The following is a 23,165-nucleotide window of genomic DNA, read 5'->3' as shown; positions in this document are numbered from 1 at the left end:
TATACGGATCTTTCTCTGGTTCTTGGCATGCACCTGCATCATTATCTTTTTATCCTGGAACAGAAGGATGTAATAATTCACCTATTTAGGAAGGGAGAAACAAAATAAATGAACTCTCCAGCAAAAAAGTTATTAAAAATGCGTATCTCCTGCTTTAAACTGTAATCGAACAAAGACTACAATGCGACCTGTACGCTCCCCCTCTAATATATTTTCCCGAAAGCGGCTTTAAAGTCGTAATGATGTCGATGAGGAAACACGCATATAGGTGAAAAGACAGTTTTAGGATTAGAGTTACGCATGTCCTTTGAAAAGAGATTTGCATTGTCCGTGATTGAGCCCCGAGATTGTGTTTCTCATCTGGGAGCTAACGGTATTCCTGTTCCTGAAACCCAATCCACTCGTTCGCGGAGCACCTTCGCACCATTATGGGCAACCAACGAAGCGATGCCAAATAAAGGGATTTCCGACACAAATCATTGGATTTTCTTTACGGCTGTCTAATGTGAGCACACAAAAAAACCCCTTTGTTAGCTTTTGCGCATACCTCCTTATTAGTTGATGTGAATGTAGTCAATGTTTAATCTGGTGGCTGTTTCCTCATGTTATTCAAATTAGCGAAGCGGATCTCGTCATAAAAGGGCTGTGAGAAGGACTGCAGGAGTCCTGATCCAGTTGTGCGCCGGTGAGCCGATGCTTCGTTGGACAAGAATGGCTCCACGAGAGGCAACGCTTTTAGGAATAATTATTGTGTTGTCAGGTTAGCTGTTTTTCTAATTACTTTAATAAATGATTTAAACGATGAATAATTGATTTTAAATATAAATGTATATTTTTTTATTTAATTTATTAAGACTTATTTTTAATTTATTATTATACAATTAAATAAATTAATTTAATTGTATAATAATAATAATAATAATAACAATAGGGTATAATAACCCTAACCCTAACGTTAACCTATCATTATTTGATTGCATTGTTGATAATATTATTATTTATTTATGGCAAAATATAAATGGTCCAAATTCCAAATAAAAAGAAAGATTTTTTTCTGCTTTTATTCACAGGCCACATTCACTCTGTGTTTACAGCTCAAAGTAAGAAAGTATAGCATTTTATATACTTTAACATGTCAAATATTAATCACATTAGCATGTCTAATATTTTATTTAATACGAAATAAAAGCTTTTGTTGACATAATATACGTACTGCGTATATTTACTATGTATAAATACACACATTTATATATTTAGTATATATTCAAGAAAATAAATCATGCTTATATATTAAATACGTTTAAATACAAATGTACCATTATGCGCGACTGCGCGTAAAAACTTTCTAAATATATACAGTATGTGTGTTTTTATATACACGTAATGAATATGAAAGGAAATTCTTTTGTCGTTTCATACAAATCGTCAAGAAAGAAAGATCTGTTGTGCACTTTGATTTTATTTAGTTGGGTATTTTATTACAGATTTATGTAAAACGTACGGCAGCGGCGTCTTTTATACCTTTAACAAAACTGCGTTTCATCTGAAGACAACATGTCCCGTAACTCTTACGCACTTCAATCATGCTGGAGTGGACTGTCACGTCATCGTCCAGCGAGGACCGAATGGCCTGATGGACAGAGTCGAAATCATCGTGAATAAAGTCCCGACCCTCGTCCGCAACAACACCGTGACCGTGGAAGGCAGCAGGTACGTTACCGACAACATCTGTGACTGATATTTCGATTTCAGATGGATAAAAGTTCAGAAGCGTTTCGGTTGTAACAACGTTATTACAATGTTACGAGCATGTTATTTGTCTCATGCGACGTTTATTAATCTTTTTCCCAGGATTTCCCTTCCGTACGATCACACCTATCAGCGCGTGTTTCATTATGGAATCTATACCAGGCTCCAAAGCAAAGTTTTGCCGTTGTCTGTCACGTGGTACAGCGTAGCGGATGGCGTCAGTTCACTTTGGGTGAGTTGCCGTTAAACATCTTCACGTAGAGTTATTGATTTGACCAATGTAATAATGAAAAAGGAAATCTCACAGGTACAACTGAACCTGGATTTAGTGGAGGGTACGAGTGGACTTTGTGGGTACAGGAACAGCACGGGTTAGTGTCTTTAGTGGTTAAACAGTGATACAATCGTGAATTATATCCGGTGATGTTTCATCCTTATTATTTTTTTTCGCAGAAACTATGCTGCAGCTGATATCCACCAACGTCTTCTCCGATGGTCAATGTCTGACGCAAGACTCTTTTGCACAGACAAACACAGTGCGTTTCCAAAATGAATAAAAAAGCACTGCTAATACACACGCGCACACATTAAAAATGGCTTACAGCTTTTACAAGACCGAACTAAAACAGTTGATCCCCATTTACCATATTTTTGTGATATATACAATGTATTTAAATACTTTAAGTAACTCCAATAACACAATGAATGCCTACTAACCTTATTTTTTTTTTCAGGTTTGTAAAAATCTATTGTCCCATGCTTACGAATGTGTGGCTACTAAATATCAAGCCTACCTGAATCTGTGCTACAAAAATATGAATGGACTGTGGCATCGGGAATCGAACTGCTCATTTTTTAAAGAGCTCTCGCTTATGTGTGGGAGCTCCAGTCCATTGTGGTCAGTGTGGAGGTCAAAGAGCAACTGCTGTAAGAACCAGTGGGTTTTTTTTTGCATGCATACATATCACACGCTAGTAGTGAAGCTAATAATTCATCTTGTTTGCAGCCCAGCCTGTTTGTCCGGGAGACCTGCACTATGTAGAGATTGGTCCTGCTTTCCCGCCGACCTGCAGCAACCCACAGAATTACACAGCGGAGCTCACCGGCACCTGCCTGCCTGCTGAAGGTTGGTCCTTGGTTGGCATTAAAAAGGAAAAAGTTGGAATTTAATCTAACACTTTAGTATAAGGACCAATTCTCATATTAGAAAACATTATTACAAGCTGACAGCTGTGAATGGGGCTAAAGTAAGGCGATAGTTTTGAACACCGGCTGATTATGTACTTGCTCGAATGTTGATTTTGGACCAAAAAAAAAGTTACGGACTGCAGCTTTAATTTAATTTAACAAACGCCTGATCTTAAAGGGGTTACTCCACCCCAAAATTAAAGTTAATGAAAGTCATTAATCACTTCACTCACCCAAACTTGTTCCAAACCCGTAAAGGCTTTTTTGTCTTCAGAACACAATTTTAGATATTTTGGATGAAAACCAGGAGGCATGTGGCTGTCCCGTTGAGTTATTAAGTAAATAACACTGTCAAGATCCAGAATAGTATGAAAGACAATGACATAAATAATAATCAGCATGGCGCAGCTGATTTTGCGCCCAGTGGATACTCTCCAAAATGGTGCTACGGTGACAGCAGGTAGCCCAATTAAATATAAAAAAAGTCATTATTTTAGTTTTCCTTCTGTACAAAAAGTATTCTCGTAGCTTCATAATGTTAACATTAAACTAATGACGGCAAATGGACTATTCTTACGATTCTTTTCTGGACCTTGAGGGTGGAGTAACCCTTTAAGTAAATAAAGTCATCAATGATACAACAAATCAGAAAATGTATGAATTGATTTATTTCATTCATATCAATACTATGTATAACATTTTCTCTGCGTCTCATAATCTCAGGAAAGGTCCTGAATGACCACGTTTACGGTTACCGTTCCATTTATGTGGAGGAATGCCCATGTGTGCATGGAAAGACGATGTATGCACCAAGGCAGGAACGCAGAACAAAGTGCCAAACCTGGTAAGAAATATTGGTAACACTTTATTCATTATCAATCGCTTATTAGTTGCTTATTAGCCCGCCTATTGACTGGTTATTAATACTTATAAAGCACATATTCTGTATGACCATATTCTACATCACCAATCCTACCAAATACCTGAAATGAACAACTGCATCATTAACTATTAATAAAGTGAGCAAATTATGAGTTTAATAAGCCGTAGTCAATACTTTGGTAATGGCAATAATTGGAGCTTAAAACAAAGCGTGACCCGTGTTACTGTTTTGGTTACAAATGCAACTTCCTTGTAGGTAAAAATGTACAGTAAGCGTATATTGTGAGGTTTAAATATAATCCGTTTTTCCCCCGCAGTACCTGTATCAGTGGAAACTGGGCATGTTCTGCAAACACATGTCCAGCCAAGTGTATTATTGAGGGCCAGTTTATCACTACATTCGATGGCAAGCGGTATTCTGTTCTAGATAGATGCACCTTTGTGGCTGCAAGGGTAATGAAAATTGAATACAGCATATTTTGTCTTTGCAATGTGATATCTGGCGACTTTCTGACAATAAGATATTCGTTTGATATGTCATCCAGGGGCTTAACTGGACATTGAACATTCAATATTCTGGGCAAGGTGTTGCCATAGAAATGGCATATCTTAACATCAACCGGGTTTGTCTATTTTCCTTGCCAGCCTTTTGTATGCATTTTGCAGACATTATCTACTGTACATGTTTGATAATACATTTTGATACCATATTTACTTGTCACTTTTTTATTTCAGGAAAGATATGCCTTCTCTGCAAACAGCATGCAACTGAACAACGTAGAAATCAGCGACCTATCACAGACTGGTAGGTTGATTTAAATTTGTTGTTTTAAAATGAATAAGGTTGAAACATTCAGATCAGGTTGACAAAGTTCGAAACATTCGCATTAGTTACGTTTTTGGCTTTTGTTTCAGAGTCTACCACCGTCTTTTGGCAGTCTTCAATGTTCATTCAAGTTCAGACTTCATTTGGCCTGAAAATGCAAGTTCAAGTCTCTCCAGAAATTCAAATTTATTTGAATTTGCCACAGGCCGAAAACACTAAAGGTTTGAATAATCCGTATTCACGCAAGCCAACCTCAAAGAACATACGGCATTTTAGAGAAATTTGATTGCACACAGAATTCGACGAGTCAGTCAAATTTGAATGTTTTTATTATAGGTCTCTGTGGAACTTTTAATAATGACACAAGCGATGACTTCACTACTTTCAGTGGCATCATAGAAAGTTCGGTTCAGCTTTTTTCCCAGTCATGGTCAATGGGCACTTGTACCCCAATTACTGGATGCATCAACACTGACAATGGTAAGTGTCATTTAGACTAACTGCTTAACCAATACTCAATTTTAGCCATGATAGCTCTCGGAGAGTGTAGCGTGGTAATGTACACAGGGTTAATGTGCTTGGTCTTGGTGAAATAGATGTTCTACAAAAATAGATCTGATCTGCTACCAATGCATCCACAGGCCAAAGTATAATATAATGTACATGAGATCACCACATAGCAGAACTATAAAGATGGAGGTGGAGAAGGCATGCTTCAACTTCCACAACATACACTAGCCAAATATTTGAAAGTTGAGTACCATACTCATTGGCTGCTGATACAAAGCTAATCAGTTGAGCAATGTGAAAAAGGACGTCATTACATTGTATTGAGTTATGTTACAATTTCATGATAGAACTTTGGATTTTTGTTTGAACATAACTACATATTCATTCCATTTGTAGAGATATTTGCTGAAGAGAACTGTGACCAACTCAAAGATCCAGAAGGAGTGTTTGCTGTGTGTCATGATTACGTACCTGTTTCGCCTTTTATTGAGGCAAGGATGTATTTTATTTTATAACCCGTCCTCCAACCAATACACATGTATAGGTTGTTTGTCCAAATCCCTGAAATACGACCCATCAGAGTGTATACTACAATCGCACCCCTATCCGCAACAGGATATTCTTATATTAATGTTTTTGTACTCTTTTGCTTGCATCTTAATTAAAGTTGTGTGTAGCTCAGCAAGGTTCGATCCCAGAGAATGCATATGCTCCTAAAATGTTTATGCACTTGTAGACCATGATTTTGCACTATTTCTGTAAGGGGTAGGTTTAGAAGTGGGTCAGGTGTGGTCATTCGTATGAATTACACCTAGTATAATGCACAAATTACTGTGAAACTGGTTAAAAGTCAATGCACTGCATTTAAATATGCATGCATTTTGATCGGTAATAACAGCCATACGTCATTTCGTGATGCCGTTATTTTTACACTTAACTTTAAGTCATAAAAATGGGTGCTCGAAAAAAATGACATATAGGGACGGGTTTTTTTGCTGGTGGGCAGGCTCGTATATTCTCATTCACAAAAACATTTGATTTTGAAATTTGTGGTTCTATCTTATTATTAATCTGTTTCTGTTTCTTCTCAGGCATGTGTTAAAAAAACATGCCAGTGCTCGGCTGCATTGCAGGAATGCTTATGTGTCTCCTTTGGCAACTATGCAAAAGCCTGTGCAAGTCAGGGAATCGCTGTCGGGGAGTGGAGATCAGAAACAAACTGCAGTGAGTGACAACAAGCTTTTATACAATGTTAAATCGGGGATGTCAAATCGTATCTCTGTGGGTGAAAACTCGACCTTAACACAATTAAACAAATGAAATGTTGAAATGTTTAGATACGATTGCATTATTTGGGTAACTGCACTGTAACAATATTATCTTTGAAAATCTATGCATGTGATCATTCTGGGTTTTTAGTTCCTTCGTGCATGGGCAACCTGAGGTTTGACTATGCCACGCTGGCGTGTAACCATACCTGCCGTTCCCTCTCGGGCCCCGATCCCACCTGTGAGGTGGTGGATGACCCTGTGGAGGGCTGTGGATGCACATCAGACTCTCACCTGAGCAATCAACAGACCTGCAGCCCTCGTCCGCTGTGCAGCTGCCACCACCCAGGAGGCATCACGCCTCCAGGTCCCGTGGTTATCGGTGGACGCCAATGGTAGGGATGAAAACAACTCAGTTCAAAGAAATGTTTATGTTATGCAGAGTACATTTTTTCGTCTCTTTCCGCGTATGAAATATTTGTTTTGTATTACAGCTTGTGTGAAAACGGACAACTTCATTGTCCTAAAGTTTGCAGTGAGTGAAATCTTCTTCTTACATTTCAGAAAAAAAACTACACCAGCTAAAACAGACTAAACACAAAAATGAACCTTTTAGTAGGTGTATAGCCTCTGTGGAATTCTATGGTTCATAAAGCACAAAGACTTTAAAAATGTATTTTAGAATGGGCCTAATCTACAAAAATCAATGTTATTTACCTGCAATTGATGTGATATTATTGTACGCACAATTCATTTATATTTAAATAACCAGGCATTGTGTAGCTGAGCGGGATGTAGTTAGTCACTTTTTCAAGTGAACTTCAATTCTCAAGTAATAAAACACCAATTTTGTAAACCATTAAAAATTCTGTGGTTTAGCGCCAAAGATTTATATTGAATTCTATTCATATTTTCTAGATTGCACAGTGGGAAAGATATGTGTGGATTGCGCACAAATACCAGTAAACACAGCTCTCAGGACATGTGAAAGCTTGACCAAACCTGTAGTAAGCATTTGTTTAAAATTTGACAACTGTTACAGTGTTCATTTTCTGCAAGTGTCTCAGTAAAATTCCTGATACATGCTCGCAGAGTGATGACAACAGCTGTATCAGCGGCTGTTATTGTCCACATGGCCTTTTTGAAGATCATAACGGCGGTTGTGTGGCTCACGATAACTGCACCTGTGAATTCAGCGGGAGGGTGTATGAAACTGGGCAGAGCGTGGAGACCAACTGTAAAATATGGTAAGAACCCTGTCTTCTAGCCATGACCTCGGTTTACATCATTTTAAAAGAACAAAATAATTGTAAAAGAATTTTTTGGAATAACAAAATAGATATTTAATGGTTATTTAGCTCTTAAAATTACTTAACAAAAAAAAACATGATAATTAAGTAGTCCATTCAAGTAGTCCACTCCAAGTCTAAGATGATATTTACTTTAAATCTTCCTCTACACTATAGTGCTCAAATCTCACTTGTGCCTTTATTAAAACTTGGCACCTCAAGATTCTAAGCGATCGCAAGTGTAAATGACGTTTGATTTTGTGTGTCACAGCACATGTAGGGGTGGCGAATGGTCTTGTGTGGATGAGGCATGTTCAGGAGTATGTGAGGTGTTTGGAAATGGGCAGTATCGCACCTTTGACTCCAAATGGTACAGATTCGATGGCCACTGTCAGTACACCTTAGTAAAGGTGAGGGGTTGCAATGTGACAAATTACAGTACACTAGTAAAAGTGCTGTTGAAAGTAGTTTAACATTTGGCAAACATATTTAACTTCTAATTTTTCGTACAAGGACGCTGGTTCTACTGCGCAGTTTGCAGTTAAAACAGAGAGTGTTCCATGTTGTGACGAGTCTTTGACGTGTTCCCGCGCCATCTCAGTGGAGCTCTTGGTAAACGACCATCTGTGTATATATAAATTGTTGTTGGATGTTATCAATAATTGAACTTTCTATTAGGTAAAAAATTGAATGTACTCATTTATGAAATTGTGTAATGTTTTACAGGGTGCAGTGACTCTGATGTTGAGCGACATGAAGGTAACTGAGAGACTTCAGGCAGGGGGTGCAGTGTTGGCAGAGCCCCTGTACTCCATCCAAACTGTGGGCCTCTACATTATTATCTCAGCTCCTGGACTGGGGATCACTATAATCTGGGACAAACATACCAGGGTCACCGTCCAACTACAGCCTCAGTGGAGAGTAAGAAGTCAGATTTGTCTTATTTTATTGTCTAAGATTAATATTCAGTATTTACATTGTGAATTAATCAGGTGTCATGAAAAAAGCAGCAGGCTGTCTAGATGACTTCCTGCTCTCAAAGCTCCATCAAGTACAGTCTCTGTTGATCATGTTGCCAGAACTGTTATTGAAAATGGATAACAGTGACTTGCTTTGCTTCAGCAAATTGCTTGTTGCAAAAAAGTTGTTGCAAGCGAAACTGTTCTAATTGATTATCTTCAAATAAACTATCAAACACGGAATACAGATCCTGAAATGTGCTACTGAGCGATGAAGAAATGCAATGTTCTCTTTCAATTATGGAACATTAGGGTCGAGTGTTGGGGCTTTGTGGGAACTTTGATGGAAAGGTGACAAATGACCTTCTGACAAGCAGCTCCTCAGAAGTTTTCAGTGTTTTGGACTTTGGGAATAGTTGGAAGACGGCAACTCCGCCATGCACAGATGTAACCCATGAAATATTTCCTTGTGAACGACAATCCTACTGTGCCGCCTGGGCCCAGCGGCGATGTATGATCCTGAAATCGGACACCTTTATAGATTGCCATCTTAAGGTACCCATTAATTTAATAACATAATGTTTTTTTTTCAATGTTTAATCTTGGTTCATTGAGTTCTGCGTCAAACATATCTGAACCTTATATTCAGGTGTATCAAACTGGGTTTGGAAGTTGTTTCTAGAATACAATGCACTTCCTATTTTTTTTTTTTTTGTCATGAGGAAAGGTGGAACCTGTATTGAAGCAGCCAATAACTGTTGCATTCGTATGATATCTAGGTGGATCCAGAGTCTTATTACCAAGCCTGTGTTTTGGAGTCCTGTTCTTGTGAGTTTGAGGGAAAGTTTCTTGGATTTTGCACTGCTGTCTCAGCTTACGCAGAGGCATGCAGTGCAAAGAATGTCTGTATCAACTGGAGAACTCCAGATTTGTGTCGTAAGTATTGTATTCTATTGTAATTATTGGATTGGACTTTTCTTGAAATAATTAAGAATAATCTCAGAATGAGCATTTCCTTGTAAAGACTTACCTGGTTTATTACTGATTTAGTCTAGTGATTACAGTGTTTGTTCATCTCCACAGCGGTGTATTGTGACTATTACAATGAAGTGGGCCAGTGCACCTGGCATTACAATCCCTGTGGCCAGGTTAAGACCTGTGGTACTAATATCCTCTTTACAGGAAAACTTGAAGGTATTTATCCCCCTTTCTGTTCCTCTTTCTTGATATTGCTGTTGCACTGCAGTAATGTACCTGTACTGTTAGAAATTAGAAACACAGAAACTATTTAAACAAGTTCACCAAGCAATTAATAAAATTCCAGGATGTTACCCAAAATGTCCTGAAGAGACCCCATATTACGACGAAAACCTAGGTAAATGCACCATTCTGGACAACTGCACTTGTAACTTCATGAACAGAGTGCTATCACCTCCTGATGAAATGTGTAGTTCTTCAACATGCTGGTAAGCCATTTTGAATACTCTCTTTAGAATGATGGAAATATATTTTGGGCCAGATTTGCTAAACAGCACATTAGCATTATAGCAAAACGCACTTCATAGGAACACAGATCATAGGATAATTTCTTTAGTAAATCATGACACATTACTATTTTAATGTCAAAAGATGGTTTGCGCAACCTGTAAATTAAGATATATTTTAACAAACTTTCCATTAATTAGAGTCTTGTATTCTGTTTGCTTAGTAAATGCCTTGATGGACAAATTGTCTGCCATCCTACATTTACATCTACAACTACGACTACACTATATTATACATCAACATCTCAGCCATCTACAGCAATAACCAATACAGCCACAACACAACTGCCAACAACAGAATACACAACAAAACCAACAATTGAGAAGACAACAGAATACACAACAAAACCACCAACTGAGAAGACAATAGAATCCTCTACAACTCCAATTAAAGACACAACTACAACAGAACTACCATCATCTGTGAGCACAACCACAACAGAACCACCAACCTCACATACTAAGAAATACACAACACAACTACCAACAACAGAGAGCACAACAGAACACAGAACCACAACACATGGAACAACAACTGAAAGTACAACAGAACAATATACAACTCCAGTTAAAGAAACAACAAAACACAGAACCACAACAACAATGTCAACAACTGAAATAACAATGGAACAATACACAACACCAAGGGAAGAAACAACAACAACAACACAACCAACACCAGCTAAAAGCACAACAGAACACAGAGCCACAACAAGTTTATCAACAACTGAAAGTACAACAGAACAATATACAACTCCAGTGGAAGAAACAACACCACCACCAACTGAGAGCACAACAGAACACAGATCCACGACACATGCAGCAACAACTGAAAGTACAACAGAACAATATACAACTCCAGTGGAAGAAACAACACCACCACCAACTGAGAGCACAACAGAACACAGATCCACAACACATGCAGCAACAACTGAAAGTACAACAGAACAATATACAACTCCAATGGAAGAAACAACCACAACACAACCACCATCAACTAAGAGCACAAAAAAACACAGAACCACAACAACATTGTCAACAAGTGAAAGTACAACAGAACAATATACAACTCTAGAGGAAGAAACAACCAAAACACCACCAACTGAGAGTACAGCAGAGCAGAGAACCACAACACGTCTGTCAACAACTGAAAGTACAACAGAACAATATACAACTCTATTTGAAGAAACAACCACAACACAGCAACCACAAACTAAGAGCACAACAGAACACAGAACTACAACAACTTTGTCAACAACTGAAAGTACAACAGAACAATATAAAACTCCAGTTGAAGAAACAACACCAACACCAATTGAGAACACAACAGAGCACAGAACCACAACACGTCTGTCAACAACTGACAGTACAACAGAACAATATACAACTCCAATGGAAGAAACAACTACAACACAACCACAACCAACTGAGAACACAACAGAGCACAGAGCCACAACACCTTCGTCAACAACTGAAAGTACAACAGAACAATATACAACTCCAGTGGAAGAAACAACCACAACAACGCCACCAACTGAGAACCCAACAGAGCACAGAACCACAACACATTTGTCAACAACTGAAAGTACAACAGAACAATATACAACTCCATTTGAAGAAACAACCACAACACAACCAACACCAACTGAGAACACAACAGAACAGAAAACCATGACACATCGGTCAACAACTGAAAGCACAACAGAACAGAATACAACTCAAGTGAGAGAAAAAACTACAACACAATCACCCACCTCAGGAAGTACAACAGAATATACAACACAAACACCAACAAGTGAGAGAACAACTCAACCTGCTACAAAACAATACACAACTGCAACCACAACTACTGAAGCTACGACTTCAGTAAAATATAGCACTTCGGTGTCAACAGTGTCTACAACAGGTGTGGACACCACTACAAATATAAACTTGTGCCTGAATGAACATTTAAACAATGCTTTGAACAAATATAAACACCAGTAATGTCGTAGTAAACTTGACAATCAAAAAACTACATTTTGTACTTACTGATTTCTCTCTCATTCCCATTAGAAATAATAATAGTCACTGGTCCTCCTATCATCAGTCTAACTCCAAACTCATCTCAAGAAGTGCATACATCAACTATTCCTACAACAACAACAACCTCTTTACTGACATCTGTACTCAGTACTACAATACCTACCACTGAACACACAACACCAGGTAATACTATTTTGTAAATTAAAACCTTGTAGACACCTACATGATAACATTACCATGTAGACACCTACATGGTAATGTAAACCTGGGGCAGTGTAGTGTCTAAACTCAGTTATTTGTCAAACATATTTTGATTGTTTGGGATATTATGATTATACTTTTTGTTTTTTTGTTTTTTACTAGTGTGTGAGTGCAAAGATGTGATGCGAAATCAAAGCTGGATGTGCGGAGATACTTGGAGAGAGGACTGTGCTGATAAAACCTGTAATGCTGGAGTGATTGTGGTAAAATCCATTCCCTGTCCAACATCCACAGACAGGACTGATTGCCCTAGAAACATGAAGTCTTTGGTCAGAGATGAAGAGACTTGCTGTATGAGCTGGGAGTGTGATTGTAAGTAAACTGGCTTGTCAAATACAGATTGAAAATAGTGGGAATAGTTAATGATGTGGCTATTTATTTGTCCAGCCACTGAAAATAGCTTATCTTCTGCTCAGCCTTAGATGTCACACCCGTGTAATGGTTAAACGTCTGATGAACATGGCATATAAAAGTGGAAACACTTCAGGAGTTTCAATGTTATTGTCAGATTAGTTCAGTGATACAGGATATCCATGCCTTGAAATATGACTTTAAAACAAAAGAGACGTCTTCAGGTTATGTGGGTAACTATGGTTCCTCAAAGGGACCAGACACACTTATGTAACACACTGTGTTAGTACACACTTTTGGAGAACACCTTCAGCGTGTCAGCTCTGAATACATGTGTAATCTGTCCAATGGAAAGATGGGAGGTCATAGGCTGGTTATCAGCCTGGAAGCTTTAAAAGCATGTGGAGGGTAACTGGCTTTAACTTCAAAATATGAAGCATTTCCGGCAGGGTTGCTGGAAGTGTGGCTATAAGAATAATACCCACACCACCAAACTTTAAAAATCCTGTCCAGTGTGGAACCAGCACAGAAAGGGCGAGAGAATGGAGGCAAGGGGCCCCACATCCCCAAGGCCAACTTCTGCGAGCCTTGACCCACAAGGAGAGGGAAGATCATCGGACTCGAACCTGTGCAATAGCACCCTGCTCAAACACTTAGCATAAGCTTCTCCCTGGAGCCCTCAGCCTCAGGAAACATGTCACTAGGGGGTCACTGCGCACTGACTGTGATAGACCACAATGGCTGCCAAGTAAACCCTAAAGGGGAAGTGGGTCAACCCTGCAGACGGTCTGGCCTGCAGTAACTCCAGAACTGTAACAACTGGGCAGTTAACTGGATCAAGCAGGCATTCTCTGCATCATGAAGTGAAAAGCTTCCACTTCAGGGCGTACAGTTTCCTTGTAAAGGGAGCTCTGGACTGGAGAAAGGTCTCAACAACCTAGTTTGAGAGAATGACAGCTAGACCGAGAGACCCTCAGAGGCCACATCCACAGCTTCCATAACTCCACGATGGTGCCTCCTACCTGTGAGAGGAGATCCCTCCTGGCGGGAATCTCCCATGGAGAGCCATCTAGGAGAGAGGGGACACATGTGCATTCTCTTGTGTCATGAAAGGTATACTTCTGCTCGATTTACCTCTCCATTTGCCCATGCCTCAGCCCCTGTTGGCTCTCAGCAGGAGGAGTCTATCCTAGGCCACACAAGGATACTAATCTGAGAAACAACCTTCTTGAGATTCCTGAACATCAACCAGACTGAGCGGTTCAGCTGTCTGAGATTTAAAATGGGCCTCAGCCCTCCATGCTTCTTTGAAACTATGAAGAACCGGCTGTAGATCACCACCTTGATGACCTCTTCCCTCAAAAGAGTGTATACTTCCTGTTGCAAAACCAGAATGTGCAGGACCCACTGAGACACATTTGGCACATTTAGCTAATTTAACCAGTCTCTTGAGACTGGCCTCTGGTGTTCCCACACGTTGAGCCTCTCAACTCCACTACTTCAGAGGAAGAGACTGAGAGATGCGCTTGCTGGAGACCAATATGCCCTGGAACTGGGTTGGCAGACCAATGTCCTGAAGGCACTGAGAAGAGATGGGCACCGTGTAATGCAATGTACGGTGCTCTTGCCGAAGTGGGGCCTGCCCTCTGATGTCCTGAGCCATAAGCACCAGACCCTTTTGAAAGCTGACAACGCTATCAGATATGCTGCTCATAATGGATTTATGCATAACACACATGCTTGTGCAAACAAGCCAGATCTGATGGAAGGAAAAATATAGAGAATCGCCCGTCTCCATTCCCTCCACAAAATCCAACTGCCATTCCCACGGTTATAGCCAGCCCCCTGATAGTACCGCACCATAACTTCAGCAAAATGGAGCTGGCACTCCAAAGAACGCTGGTGAAGGCTTCCTCCTCAAAGAGTCAGCCCCTAGTCTTTAATAGCTCTTAAAATAAAGTGTGATAAATGACTGAAAAACATCAAGAAAGACTGACACACACAGAGGGCTTGCTGAATAACAAAAAGCTGAAGTCGGTTGCACTCCATGTGCATTTAAAGCTTTCTGGCCAATGACGTTACCCATCAATGACGTCCTGCTATTCCATTGGACAAATTACACATATTTTTAGAGCCGTCAGACTGAAGGCATTCCTCAAAAGTGTTTACAGACACAGCATGAAGTTCCTGAAGAGGAACTGGGTTTGGTTGCTTGACAGTCAAATGGTCTTATGGGCAGGCCTTGACCAATGAATGCTACCATGGATTCCAGACCTTCAGCCATCAGTCTAGGGCCAACTAGCCTAAAGACTAGGGATGCCATCATTTTACTTGTAAATCAAATGGTTTCTATTTTTCCTGATTTCTTTTTTAGGCCAGTGTCAGGTTTATGGAGACCCACACTACATCTCCTTCCAGGGGATCACTTTTGACTTCATGGATAACTGCACCTACACTCTAGTGGAGGAGCGAGTACTGCAGCAGAGATTAAGCATTACTGTAGACAACTACTACTGTGTGCCGGAAATTGATAATTCCTGTTCTAGGGGAATCACATTAAAGTACCAGAATAATATTGCCACACTTATGGTAACAGAGGCATTTACTGTAGAGGTATGTTTATAATATATATTTTTTTAAACATGCTATTCTACTAATTTACTAATGTATCAGTCTCCTAGAACCATACATTTGTACGGGGATAAAGTATGAGCCCATGTTTTTCTCTATTATAGCAAAAATACAGCACCAGTCTGTCTGATTGACATATAAGCAATGACTTTTAAACATTTTTCTGTCAGCTTTTTTATTATCAATACCAAAACAAAGATCTCAACTCAAGGAAGTCAAATATTCAAATATCTAACAATAAAACAGCTTTTTGCTCTATACCCACATCTTCTTTACCGGTCTATTTCCATGAATTACTGGGCATAATAGTTCCACTGAGCTTCTATGATAAGCAGTTTCTCCTTCTTTTCCCAGTGTACTTTGAACCAGGAGATTATAAAAGCACCATATGAAGATCAGGTCTTCAAGTTTGAAAACAGTGATAGCCAGGTCTTCATCTACATCAAGCCTATCCGTTCCTATGTTTCTCTTTCACCTTTCAACAATCTGTTAATTAACCTAGCAATGGAGTACTTCCAAAACAACACACAAGGACAGTGTGGTAAGTCATTAAAGTCAATTAACTTCTGATGGAATGTTACTGGCAAATTAGACAATATGTTAGACAGTTCATTGTACACATGATATCATAGATCATAAATAGACTGTGCTGACCTTAAACTTTTGCAGGTGTCTGTGGTGGGCAGTCGTGTATACGAAGAGATGGTGTAATTGAAGATGACAACTGCTGTGATAAGACCGCATACGACTGGGTAGTAGAAGACCCTCTGAAACCCTACTGCAAATCTGTGCTCACCAATGTTCCGTGTGTCCCTCCCCCATCACTTTCACCTCCACCTCCACCCCCACCTCCGCCACCCTGCCATCCTACAATATGTGACCTACTTCACCACGAGTAAGGAACTGTTGAGTTTTTGATAAACAACATCATAGTTTTGCTTGGCTTGTGATTATAATAGGTATTAACATCTTTCACACAGAGTGTTTGCGGAGTGTGGTAAAAGGATCAATCTTACGTCCATAGAGAAGAATTGCAGGTTTGACTACTGTTCATACAATAGTAGTGTTGGTGCCTGTTCCTCTCTGGAGTACGCAGCATCAGAGTGCAAAAGGCTTGGTATTTGTGTAGACTGGAGATACCTTACCAGTGGCTCCTGTGGTAAGTAAACAGTATGAAAGCACAGTTTCAGAAAATAGTAGTAGCATGCTTATTTGCTGTACATTTGCACACTGATATCTTCAAAATACATATTTTTAAAACCTAATTAACTTATGTATCTACAATTTGAAAGACCTGCAGGTCTTTATGAATCCTTTGAGGTTTTATAGAGCTGGTATTGCGTGACCACAAGGTTTCAAGTTTCAAGTCAAGCGTTTAAAAAAAACTGCATTGCATAATTCATTTGAATACTCTCCATCCATAATTTTCTAAAAGGGAAAATTCTACAAATGCATTTTCGATAATGTCAGGCACACAAATAACTATGTCCACTCCTTGAATGATAATTCATCACCACGCGTCTTTAGTAAAACCTAACAGTACTAAATGTCATAAGATGGTAAGTATAACTAGCCCATACAATTTTAATACCTGCAAGTCTTTATTAAGTCTTTGTGGAACTCATGGCTTAATTTTGGAGTATAAATTCGAAACTCGAAACTTGTGTTTTCCATGTGCATTTGATTTTATGTTATCTCCAATAACAAAGTGGTTTAGTTGTAAACTTTGAATAATAATACTATTCAAAAATAGTCTCCTAATAATATTCCACTGTGTTTCAGAGATCACATGTCCAGAAGGAATGATGTACAACGAGTGTCGAGAGTCTCCAAATGATGTCTGTCAAGGAGGGTGAGAAATATTTTTACTTTAAAGATTCAAGCATTGCTGTAGTTCAAGTCCTACTTCATATTTCCCTTGGTAATTTGAAGATGTGTTTCAATGAAAAAATACCAGTGCGCTAATTTGACTTTGTCTAGGTTTTCTGGTTTTCAGATTTTTATTTATTCATTTATTTTTAATAATGGTTATAATTAGAATTGCATGATTGCTGTTCCGTGTTTTCACTCTATTGTCTCCTCAGTGTTCGTGTGCCTGCAACTTCTGTGGTTGGTCTGAGATCAGGCTGCTTTTGTCCAGATGACCAGATGCTTGCGGAAACACACAAGCAAATCTGTGTGTCTGAATGCACGAGTGAGTTAAGAACTCAACCAAATATTGCTAAACAACTGCTTTTTATACTGTAGGCCAATCCTGACAGCAATGTGACAAATGTTTTGTAATATGTTAAAAGTTTATATATTTTGTTAGCAAAACTGATTTGTAAAGATACTTTGCTAGTTTTCCTTAATAAGTAATGCTTGGTCATTTAAATGTGCATTTCATATTTTTTAGCCTGTAAAGGGCCATTGGGTGAGCCCATGCCGGTAAGAGTTTATTTAACAGTTAAACCACAAACCTCTGTTAAAATATATATTTAAATAGATGTTTATTGTGAATACTGCATAACATAAATCTGTCATCTTTCTACAAGGCGGGAGCAGTATGGGAATCAAACTGTCATATATGCACATGTAATAACCAGACTAGAACTGAAGAGTGCATACCCAAACCTCGGGAACCCACTCCAGTCTGCAGCGCTTACTCCATCCTGGTCTCCGACTGCTGTGACAATCAGATTTGCGGTAATTTTGCAATCTTTCTATGGAGTAGCATTGTGTAGAGTGCCACCGATGCATTTCATTTCATGAGGACAGTTTTGCAAAAATAGACTCAGTGTATGTTTTCTTTGCTTATTTACAGTTGAGAAGAAATGCGAGTACAATGGAAAGACTTATATGGTAAAAGGAAATAGTTCACATGTTTACTCACAATGGGAGTTTTGTTTGTTTTGTATAGTATTAGAGGCCCCTTTAAAAGACCAAGGCCCCTGTAACCAAATTTATCCCAAAACACATTGAACAATGCATGTATATGTGATCTCTCGTTCTGGTGGTTTCAGGTTGGTGATCGGTGGACAGACCCTTCACGTCCTTGTAAGTCTTTCAGTTGTACAGAGACAGGAACTGAGGTTGAGAAAACCGTGTGTCCAGAGCAAACCTGTGCTGAGGTGGGAATGACAAAACTCACATCAGTATGACAAACTGAATCAAGTTTGTCATATACATATATACATTTTTCTTTCTTTTTCTGTTATTTATAAAGTGTTTCTTTATGTATTTGTATTTATCCAGGATTTACGAGTGTGGGATGAACACCATTGCTGCTATTCATGTAGGTTTACACAAACGTCTCGTTCTAGTTCTAGTTCCCCGATGTGGCCCCCGTACAGTACGTTAACTTCACGACCAATGTTAGTATCAAGTCAAGGCAACTGTCCACTTTTCCAGTGACCAGCCTTTTTCCCCGCATTCATTAAAATTCAGAACTGTAATATTATGTTATAAGTTTAGAACAATTTAGAATAAATTTTAAACATATATTTCAACATTTTAATATGTTCCAGTGATGGCGAAGCTAACTTTTCAGCAGCCATGTCTCCAGTTTTCAAGTTCTGAGCCCAAATTCTGAGAATGGGACACCATACTTGGCCACATGCCATGCCCTTTCCTTTCCTAAAGGAGCAGCCTCTAGCTATTCCAAAGTAGGCAATAGATTAGAAGGAGGATGCCGTGAATGCAATCTACCTTCAGCCTATCAGCCACCAACAAATCTAGTTTCTACCTCAGAGCACAAGACCCTCGGCAGTGGTTTCAATAGAGCTATTGGTTTCTGTTGGTTTCCAATATGCTTATTGCTGGATCGCTTATGAGAAAAAGAACATTTCAGAGTTCCAATTCTATATCATCAATCACCAATCATCATTCTTTCCAGCCACCTATTGTTTAAGTGGTCACATCATCTCGCCAAGAAAACTAGTCTCAGCTTTAGACATCAAAACCATGGAACGTTGGCTAAAAGACTGATGCATATAGCGTAGCATACAAAAGAAGAAACAGTTCCATCAGATTGGTTGAATTATACAGGATTTGTGGAAGGCATGTGCATTGCGTTCCTTAATTTTAAACACCACTCTTTTATTGTGGCGACATTTCCTCCCCCCAAAATGTGAACAAAACAAGCTGTGATTGGTTATTTGACATGTCGGTCAAATGGCCTCATGGGTGGGCTTTGCCCGATAAAAGCATCTTCTGTGGAAAGGTTGTTCTACAGTAGTCCTTATATCAGAAAATCGCCTTACTTTCTGTCGACTTCATGTGTTTCTTGTATTACCAATCCATTCTTTAATCAAAGAACTTAAAGACCAAGAGCCTCATATATAAAGCATGTGTACTCATGCAAATGACAATGACTGGTGATCTTTTATATGTTAATGACATTAAGTAGGATTTGTATACATGGCAGAGAGCTGAAACCATTCAGTTGCATGCATGTTCAGGATGATTTGCGATTAATAGATTTCACATCTTAATGTGTGTTTTCCTACATTCTACACATGTATGCATAAAATTTAGGATGGTTCAACATTTTATAAATGAGGCCTCAGGACTATAGTGAGGAATGAATTCTTCCTAAATGCTGTTGATTAATTCCTAATTCTAAACTCTGGACAACTGTGTTCATTGCAGTCCCAAAAGATGAAAAGTAAGATTAGGATATCAAGGAGAAAGAATTTCTTTTTCACTTCAGTCTCTAAGAGTGTCAACTATATGTGCAACTATGTGGCAACAATTACTGCAATTGAGCAGCATAATAGCATGGACCATGTGCTTGGTGGCATGGATAACTGTTTCTCTAGGTCTACTTCTGAAGACCATTGATTGTCTACTTATGAAGACCATTGACCATTGACTTGTGCTGCTAAATATGTTTTGCCCACTAGCCAAAAAAATAATTTGACACATCTTTGAGGGCGATAGAGGAGATCCCTCAACCTGGAATAACATATTACAAATGCCACAGAGTATTCTTCATGCCCTAACCTGAGAGAATCAGAATGAGATCAGCCATATCTTTTGAGAGCTGACTAAGTGTTCTTTACTCAGAAGCAAAACGACCCATAGAAAGTTTGTGTCATCTCCTGTTATTTTCTAACTTACTGACCACATACTTTTGAACATTAGTGGATAATCATGAATTATGGTGTTGGATAAGGTCTCCATTTTAGAAATTTTACATCTAGAATGCCAAGTCAGCCATAACACCCTGAAGCCAAGCAGGGCTGAGCCTGGTTAGTCCCTGGATAACTTACCGCACCCTTAAACATACCCATACCACCAAACCTACCCTTATCTCGCCTCAATAGCAGGAAAAGTGTTTTGCAAAATAGTATGAACACAATTAAGTAGACTGTACTTAATGTTTGATGCAAGTAAATATCAGTTAAGGCCACCTGTTTTTTAAGGTTATACAAATCTGTTTTTCAAATCAAATTTTTATAACTTGAAGTATGTTGCCAATATTGTTCTGTGTATCATAGGTAATGTTACATGCACTGCCAGACTGACGAGAATGAACCTCACGATTGCTAACTGCACACAAGAAGTCGAGCTGCCCACTTGTGAGGGCCAGTGTGAGACACGCAACAGGCAAGTCAACAGTTCAAACTCAGGCGAGAGCTCCCTCTGCTGACGTGGTGTTACATTCCCAGAGATCCAGTGATCATAAAACGTATATGCACATAAATCATGATTTCGCACAAGTTCTGTAAGGGGTAGGTTCACGAATCCATTTTGTGTATGTGGCCCCTGAGTTCTTTATTTGTTGTGTTGTCTTGCAGGTGGGTTCATACTAACGGCACACTTCAGCTCGAACAGAGTCGCCAGTGCTGCAAGGAGAGAAGTAATGAGATGAGAGAAATCGTGCTGACTTGCAATAAAAACTCTTCAACCCACTTAACATACAGACACGTCACACGCTGTGAATGCAGGGTTGCAGGTTAAGTTTACCTGGCATATATATAAATGTTAGTTAGATTCGATTCATTTCGGTGCGCGTGAGTTATACATGCCAAATTAATAATTAGCTGCTGATGTGTGGGATTATTCATAGTTTCAAACCAAACAAATACATTTCTGCCATTTGAACTTGCCTGTTCAAGCAAATCAGCTTCATTAACTGTCAGTTTGTCTGTGCCAAATCAATCTGGTTTAAATCACTATTTAGTAATAATCACTGTTGTAGTAAGCAATGCGCAACGTATTATTTCAATGATTACCTTAATTTGATCAGTTTTGTATTTTTTACTATATCGCATAATAATACTAGTGTGTGTCTGTACTTTTAGTGTGATTTCGCAAACAAATCAAACGTGTGATTGTAACCTGAAATCAGGTGTCAGGGCCTCAAAGGCTTTTGTAATCCAATTTATGGAGTCATAATTAATTATAAAAAATCAATAATTTAATAAAATGTTCATTTGACCCATGTGGTATTTGCTTATATATGCTACTACTACTACTACTAATCATAATAATAAACCCCTAAGAATTATTCATCAATTGTTTACCTTTTTTTTCTGTACTAGAATCCATTTTAATGTTATACATGTCTTTTTATTGTTGTTATGAGAACTCTTGCAAATCAACATACATTTTTAAATCCTTTTGAAATATGCTAATATATAAAAACTAATATGTATAAAGCGTATGTATTTACGCGTATGGTATCGTTACAGCACACGTATACGTGATGCAGAAATTGTCATGGTCTGAAGTAGCTGCTCAACTAAACAATTTAATCTTGCTCGTCTCAATCTCGGACGATGTCAGAACCCTACAATTATGTTATAATAGACTATTTCATTGTCATCGGTCTGAGGCGTGCGGATCCATGGCAGATGAAGGCATGGTCATGGCAGATGATGGAGGCGAGTTACTAAAAGAGAAACAGGACAGGGTCAAAACCAGAAACTATAATCCACGAATGATCTAACTATGAGACAGGCGAAACAATGCAACCTGCAGTTGACAGTATTTATAGTCCTGGGACAGGAAGTTGTCGCAGAGGGAGTGGATGCAGATCACCCAGAGGTCAGGGCTCCCTCTGCTGGCTTGGTGACAGGGATGATGAAGTTACTAAAAAAGGAGTTATATGCACAGGTGTGCGAACTGAGGTAAACTGTTCGTGCTGTCTAAACAAACAAGGGGCGATCAAAAGTTCAGAGACTATGTCCACGATAAACAACGAAAAACTGTCCTTGTTGGTCTGTTTGTGGAATGATGCAGTTTAGCGCTGCGGCTATCGTTAAAACATTTAAGTGAAGTTTTTAAGATTTTAAAATCCTATTAATTACCTATAAAGCCCTGAATGGTTTAGCTCCTCAATACTTGAGCGAGCTCTTATCACATTATAGTCCTGCACGTCCGCTGCGTTCTCAAAACTCTGGCCATTTGATAATACCTAGAATATCAAAATCAACTGCGGGCGGCAGATCATTTTCCTATCTAGCACCTAAACTCTGGAACAATCTCCCTAACTCTGTTCGGGAAGCAGACACACTCTGCCAGTTTAAATCTAGATTAAAGACACATCTTTTTAACTTAGCCTACACATAACACACCAACACACCTTTTATTATTCAAATCCGTTAAAGGATTTTTAGGCTGCATTACTTAGATTTGCTGGAACCGGGAACACTATCCTAAAATACGATGTACTTGTGACATCGTGAAAAGAATGG

General features: G+C 38.9%; 1 protein-coding gene across 3 annotated transcripts; it reads left to right on the top strand.

Annotated features, from left to right (window-relative positions):
• The first annotated feature begins 661 nt into the window (after positions 1-661).
• Positions 662-21,980, top strand: LOC122343235 (mucin-2-like). Of its 3 annotated transcripts, none has more exons than XM_043237565.1 (43): positions 662-760; positions 1,071-1,100; positions 1,550-1,710; positions 1,852-1,981; positions 2,057-2,120; positions 2,203-2,285; positions 2,484-2,676; positions 2,756-2,875; positions 3,661-3,781; positions 4,137-4,272; positions 4,365-4,442; positions 4,555-4,624; positions 4,735-4,866; positions 4,982-5,125; positions 5,552-5,646; positions 6,247-6,379; positions 6,575-6,818; positions 6,918-6,958; positions 7,342-7,430; positions 7,516-7,670; positions 7,984-8,122; positions 8,226-8,324; positions 8,439-8,633; positions 8,984-9,226; positions 9,451-9,607; positions 9,755-9,865; positions 9,996-10,137; positions 10,380-12,121; positions 12,271-12,423; positions 12,604-12,813; positions 15,227-15,465; positions 15,838-16,024; positions 16,153-16,378; positions 16,464-16,642; positions 17,266-17,335; positions 17,568-17,677; positions 17,879-17,910; positions 18,018-18,168; positions 18,287-18,324; positions 18,486-18,593; positions 18,718-18,757; positions 20,964-21,072; positions 21,264-21,980. In XM_043237565.1, exons 3-43 carry the CDS (start codon positions 1,634-1,636, stop codon positions 21,424-21,426), a joined length of 6,948 nt encoding a protein of 2,315 aa, XP_043093500.1. In that variant the 5' UTR covers positions 662-760; positions 1,071-1,100; positions 1,550-1,633; the 3' UTR covers positions 21,427-21,980. The 3 variants fall into 3 exon arrangements, with proteins under 3 accessions (XP_043093500.1, XP_043093499.1, XP_043093498.1); XM_043237564.1 differs by having other exon boundaries at positions 1,485-1,710; XM_043237563.1 differs by having other exon boundaries at positions 1,467-1,710.
• The last annotated feature ends 1,185 nt before the right edge of the window (positions 21,981-23,165 follow it).

This window comes from Puntigrus tetrazona, chromosome 4, assembly GCF_018831695.1.
Source record: "Puntigrus tetrazona isolate hp1 chromosome 4, ASM1883169v1, whole genome shotgun sequence".
Lineage (NCBI taxonomy): Eukaryota > Metazoa > Chordata > Actinopteri > Cypriniformes > Cyprinidae > Puntigrus > Puntigrus tetrazona.
This window is presented reverse-complemented; position numbering and strand designations above follow the sequence as displayed.

Bases quoted from the DNA above. Each gene is read 5' to 3' on its own strand.
- LOC122343235 (XM_043237563.1), top strand. From the start codon at position 694: ATGCTTCGTTGGACAAGAATGGCTCCACGAGAGGCAACGCTTTTAGGA. The intron at 1,982-2,056 runs GTGAGTTGCCGT...GAAATCTCACAG, and splicing joins ATGGCGTCAGTTCACTTTGG to GTACAACTGAACCTGGATTT. The intron at 7,671-7,983 runs GTAAGAACCCTG...TGTGTGTCACAG, and splicing joins GAGACCAACTGTAAAATATG to CACATGTAGGGGTGGCGAAT.